This window comes from Erpetoichthys calabaricus, chromosome 2 (assembly GCF_900747795.2).
Source record: "Erpetoichthys calabaricus chromosome 2, fErpCal1.3, whole genome shotgun sequence".
Taxonomy (NCBI): Eukaryota; Metazoa; Chordata; class Cladistia; order Polypteriformes; family Polypteridae; genus Erpetoichthys; species Erpetoichthys calabaricus.
Window position 1 is genome coordinate 324,582,840 of NC_041395.2, and position 6,000 is coordinate 324,588,839.

The following is a 6,000-nucleotide window of genomic DNA, read 5'->3' on the forward strand; positions in this document are numbered from 1 at the left end:
TTCAGCAGGTCGTCTTCACAGTGTCTACAGGCCAAAATGCATCAAGTTGCTGCCATGTGATTGGCTGATTAGATATTGGCGTTAAAAAGCAGGTGTACCTAATAAAGTGGCCAGTGAGTGTATATTTGTATGTTACTTACCCCTTTTGGAGTAGTGACTGAGAATTTCCTGTGTTCATGGAGAATGGAAGTAACAACGTTTCTGATAGAACAGGAGCCTCTGATGACCAGTGCTGAACAACAGTAAATGATAATATCCATGTAAAAAAAATATCTTTCTTTTGCTGCATAATCCACATTTTGTTCACAACATGCAAAACTTGAACGTTTTTGTAAAATTATTGGACAAATACCTCTACAAAATGAAAGTAAGCCCCTTTACAAGGGATCATGCTTTTGAATTCAAGACAGGGCTCTTGGCCTGTGAATGAGATGACTGTCCTTGAGTTGCCCAGCTAAAGCCCAGGCCTAAACCCAATAGAATATCTCTGGAGAGACTTGGGGGCGGCATGGTGGCGCAGTGGGTAGCTTCCCAGGTCCTCCCTGTGTGGAGTTTGTATGTTCTTCCCGTGTCTGCATGGGTTTCCTCTGGGTACTCCGGTTTCCTCCCACAGTCCAAAGACATGCAGGTTTGGTGCATTGGCAATCCTAAATTGTCCCTAGTGTGTGCTTGGTGTTTGGGTGTGTGTGTGTCCTGTGGTGGGTTGGTGCCCTGCCTAGGGTTTGTTTCCTGCCTTGTGCCCTGTGTTGGCTGGGATTGGCTCCAGCAGACCCCGCTAGGAAAATAGCGGGTTGGATAATGGATGGATGGAGGGACCTGAGGATGACCGATGCTTCCCATTCAATTCAGTGGAGCTTGAGAGGATCTGCCAGGAAGAATGAAATAAAACGCCCAAATCCAGATGTGCAAAGCTTCTGGAGGCTAACACAACAAGACTCAAAACTACAATTGTAGGCCAAAGGGGCTTCTATAAAGTACTGAATTAAGAGTCTGAATGCTTGCATGAATGACAGGTTTCAGTTTTTGATTTTTCAGTTTTACAAACCTTGAAGACTTGTTTTTACTTTGTTATTATGGGTTATTGAGTGTAGATTGATGAGTATAAATGAAAAACCTACAGCACGATATAATGTGCAGAAAGTTCAAGGGGTCTGAATAGTCTCTGAATCTACCATACTTACTTATCTACCCAGTAAAACTGTCACGTTGATTGATGCTTAATTTCCTACAAAATAATAACTCTCTCAGACACATATGGATAAACATGACAGTTGTTTTGTAAGCCAGAGCCACGGCAATAATGGAGAAGAGGCCAACAAAACCCCATCAGGGCGAAAGTATGCCCTTGTGGATCCGTAGCTCATGCACAGATTAATAGTTCATCTGTCCAATACCAGGCCCATTTGGGTAATTTAAGAATATGTGGAGACCAAAATGACTAGTAAACTATGAATTGGTGGGAAAGTGGTAGTGCTGCTGCCTCACAGTAAGGAGACCGGGGTTCGCGCTTACATGTTGTCCCTGTGTCTGTGTGGGTTTCCTCCCTCAGTCCAAAGACGTGCAAGTAAATGAATTGGTGACACTAAATAACCCCTAGTGTGTGTGTGTGTGTGTGTGTGTTTTCTTTGTGATAGACTGCCGCCCTGTCCTGGGTTTGTTCCTGCCTTGCACCCTATGCTAGCTGGGATAGGCTCCATCAAACCCCACGACTTTGTTCGGGACTAAGCAGTTTGACAATGACTAACTGAACTATGAACTGATATGTGAAGTGATATGCAAGTACAGCTAGCCTTTAGCTACGCGAATTGGAAATGGATGGCATGGTGGTGCTGCTGACCTACAGTAAGGAGACCAGGGTTTGCGTCCTGATTCCTCCCTGTGTGGAGGTCGCATGTTCTCCCCATGTCTGTGTGGAATTTCTCCAGGTTCTCCAGTTTCCTTTGTGTGTGTGTGCGTGCGTGTGTGTGTGTGTTTGTTTGTTTGTTCATGTTCACCCTGTGATATACAGGTGCCCTGTCTGGGGTTTGTTCCTCCCTTGTGCCCTGGGATAAGCTCCTCGTGATCCTGGTCAGGACTGAGTGGGTTAGAAAATGACCGACTGACTACATGAATTGAATGTTATAAAGAAAAGTAAGCAAATTAATTCGAATTTTACTCCAAGATCAAAAGCTGGAGATTTAGACGTATCTACAGTGCATCCGGAAAGTATTCACAGCACATCACTTTTTCCACATTTTGATATGTTACAGCCTTATTCCATAATGGATTAAATTCTTTTTTTCCTCAGAATTCTACACACAACACCCCATAATGACAACGTGAAAAAAGTTTACTTGAGGTTTTTGCAAATTTATTAAAAATAAAAAAACTGAGAAATCCCATGTACATAAGTATTCACAGCCTTTGCTCAATACTTTGTCGATGCACCTTTGTCAGTAATTACAGCCTCAAGTCTTTTTGAATATGATGCCACAAGCTTGGCACACCTATCCTTGGCCAGTTTTGCCAATTCCTCTTTGCAGCACCTCTCAAGCTCCATCAGGTTGGATGGGAAGCGTCGGTGCACAGCCATTTTAAGATCTCTACAGAGATGTTCAATCGGATTCAAGTCTGGACTCTGGCTGGGCCACTCAAGGACATTCACAGAGTTGTCCTGAAGCCACTCCTTTGATATCTTGGCTGTGTGCTTAGGGTCGTTGTCCTGCTGAAAGATGAACCGTCGCCCCAGTCTGAGGTCAAGAGCGTTCTGGAGCAGGTTTTCATCCAGGATGACTCTGTACATTGCTGCAGTCATCTTTCCCTTTATCCTGATTAGTCTCCCAGTTCCTGCCGCTGAAAAACATCCCCACAGCATGATGCTGCCACCACCATGCTTCACTGTAGGGATGGTATTGGCCTGGTGATGAGCGGTGCCTGGTTTCCTCCAAAGGTGTCGCCTGGCATTCACGCCAAAGAGTTCAATCTTTGTCTCAGAGAAGTTTCTTTCTCATGGTCTGAGAGTCCTTCAGGTGCCTTTTGGCAAACTCCAGGCAGGCTGCCATGTGCCTTTTACTAAGGAGTGGCTTCTGTCTGGCCACTCTACCATACAGGCCTGATTGGTGGATTGCTGCAGAGATGGTTGTCCTTCTGGAAGGTTCTCCTCTCTCCACAGAGAACCTCTGGAGCTCTGACACAGTGACCATCAGGTTCTTGGTCACCTCCCTGACTAAGGCCCTTCTCCCCCAATCGCTCAGTTTAGATGGCCGGCCAGCTCTAGGAAGAGTCCTGGTGGTTTCGAACTTCTTCCACTTATGGATGATGGAGGCCACTGTGCTCATTGAGACCTTCAAAGCAGGAGAAGTTTTTCTGTAACCTTCCCCAGATTTGTGCCTCGAGACAATCCTGTCTTGGAGGTCTACAGACAATTCCTTTGACTTCATGCTTGGTTTGTGCTCTGACATGAACTGTCAACTGTGGGACCTTATATAGACAGGTGTGTGCCTTTCCAAATCATGTCCAATCAACTGAATTTACCACAGGTGGACTCCAATGAAGCTGCAGAAACATCTCAAGGATGATCAGGGGAAACAGGATGCACCTGAGCTCAATTTCGAGCTTCATGGCAAAGGCTGTGAATACTTATGTACATGTGCTTTCTCAGTTTTTTTATTTTTAATAAATTTGCAAAAATCTCAAGTAAACTTTTTTCACGTTGTCATTATGGGGTGTTGTGTGTAGAATTCTGAGGAAATAAATGAATTTAATCCATTTTGGAATAAGGCTGTAACATAACAAAATGTGGAAAAAGTGATGCGCTGTGAATACTTTCCGGATGCACTGTACGTTATGAAGTTAGATGCCAAGTATCGTTTTGGCAGTGCTAAAACATCAGCACCCATCCAGCTTTGTGGTTACATAGATCTTATACTTCAAAGCTTCAATGGATATTAAAGTGGTGGTGATTGGGTTGAAATTGCTTTGATAGTCTTACAGGTTCTTATGGTGGGCTGTGTTAAGCCACCACTGTAAGTTTAGGAATAGGTACAAATGTAAAAAAAGAATGAAGGTTTTTTTTTTTTTTTTAACAAAAGACAAAGTGATACCTTGGGTGGGTTGTTTTCTCTGTGCATGTTTCCAGTTTGTGAATGTTCTGTAGATGAATTCTTTTCCTTTTCCCCATTCACAGGTGCCTACGACAACAGAACAGTTTATGAAACCTTAGACATTGGTTGGCAGCTACTTCGAATTTTCCCCAGAGAGATGCTCAAGCGTATCCCACAAAGCACTATTGCCGAATTTTATCCAAGGGATTCAGCCACTCGGCTTTGAAAGAGGAGACAAATGGGTATTTGCTGAAAGAGAAAATGGCAATAATTTGATTTTGAAAAATATTCTTTTCTTCTTTAGTTGACTGTTTAAAACATATTTTTGCATAAGACTATTTAAATTATAAAATACTTGGAATACTTTGAGCTAATTAATTAGCTCAGGCTATCTCTCCACTTAGGTGTGTTACTTCTGCAGGTAGACAATCATTTAATGAGAAACAAGAAGGAAAAATAGTGCATTATAAGAATGCATTAATGGATTTTTTTTCTTTTGAAAAGTGTAAGGTTATAAGGAAACAAAGCACATTCAGTTGAGCATTAGCAACTATGAGGATATGTAAGAATTAGGTACATCAATGGCATTCTTACATATAAGACACTTGTATTTTTATGAAAATAGTTAACTATTCAACTGTGTGGGTCTCTAAACCACAAAAATAAAAGGTCACAGTTGGTTTATGTCATTTATCCAATTGATCAGTATGTATGTGCATACTGCAGTTATCTTTGGATTGATGATAGCTAAACAGCTGTCTTTTATTTAAGCCAGCAATGCAAATATGTCTGCCGTTGATTGGTTTAATCTCCGCCATTCCAATCCCTAAGTGAGCGAGATGAGTGAACTCTGTGGCTGCACAGTGGCTGCAGGTGTTCATGTTAACCACTTTCACAGTATGGGTCCCGATTCGCAACTTAAGTTAATGGATACTACATTGTAATGGGGCTTTTCAGGGAGAAGCAAACGGCGCCTGATGAGCAGCTGCAGATGCAAACAAATTTCCAACTAGAACATGTCATAACATACCTTCATGTTGGCAGTAACGAATGATTCACTTTTAACTTGAAACTGAATAGTTCTTGTCTAGAATATTTAAATATAAATAAAGCTTGGCTAATAAACTTCAAAAAAAAAAAAGAAAAATCGTGTGTGGTTTGTCTTCATGCAAAATGAGCTGAGGTGGTAATTGTGCTAAACGCAAAACTTGGTCACAGCCATTAGTCTGCTTTAATGATTTGTCTTTATTTTTAGCCTAACGTTACAGTTGCTGTGGCCCTGCAGAAGTGGCTTTTCTACCACAGGGCCTAAGCCACCTCTGTACCTTGACACAAGTAGCATTTTTGCTTGTTGGAAACAACGAGCCTTATCATGTACAGTATATACTGTTGGGGGCTAGTCCAGCAGTCATCCTCATTCAAAATGCTCTTCAGTTATCTGAGGTCTTCTGCAGCCTCCTTGGTATGCAGGGAATTTGCTGGTAATTATAATTTGACTGGCAATACATTTCAACACAAAAGAAAAGGCAGAGCTATTATAGTTGTATTGAAATATTTGCAGTTTTCTTACTTGACAGTCATTTTACTTATTGAAAAGGGACATTCCTCATTTCACTACACTATAGTTCTGTACTTTCTGTGTATTTTGTAATGAAGTCATTTCAGTTTATTACACTTATTCTGAAACTTGATCGCTACCACAGAACTCTTACTTCTTCTTCTTTCAGCTGCTCCCGTTAGGGGTTGTCACAGTGGATCATCTTTTTCCATATATTCCTGTCCTTGTCATCTTGTTCTGTCACACCCATCACCTGCATATCCTCTCTCACCACATCCATAAACCTTCTCTTAGGCCTTCCTCTTTTTCTCTTCCCTGGCAGCTCTATCCTTAATATCCTTCTCTCAATATCCTCAGCAT

General features: G+C 41.9%; 1 protein-coding gene across 1 annotated transcript in view; it reads left to right on the forward strand.

The window, feature by feature from the left end:
• The window catches only part of atp6v1ba (ATPase, H+ transporting, lysosomal, V1 subunit B, member a), a 180,654-nt gene extending 176,300 nt beyond the window's left edge, over positions 1 to 4,354 (forward strand). Inside the window, exon 14 of the mRNA XM_028796004.2 lies at positions 4,166 to 4,354. Coding sequence (XP_028651837.1) covers positions 4,166 to 4,308 — 143 coding nt within the window. The 3' untranslated portion in view covers positions 4,309 to 4,354. The remainder of the gene's footprint in view (positions 1 to 4,165) is intronic.
• The last annotated feature ends 1,646 nt before the right edge of the window (positions 4,355 to 6,000 follow it).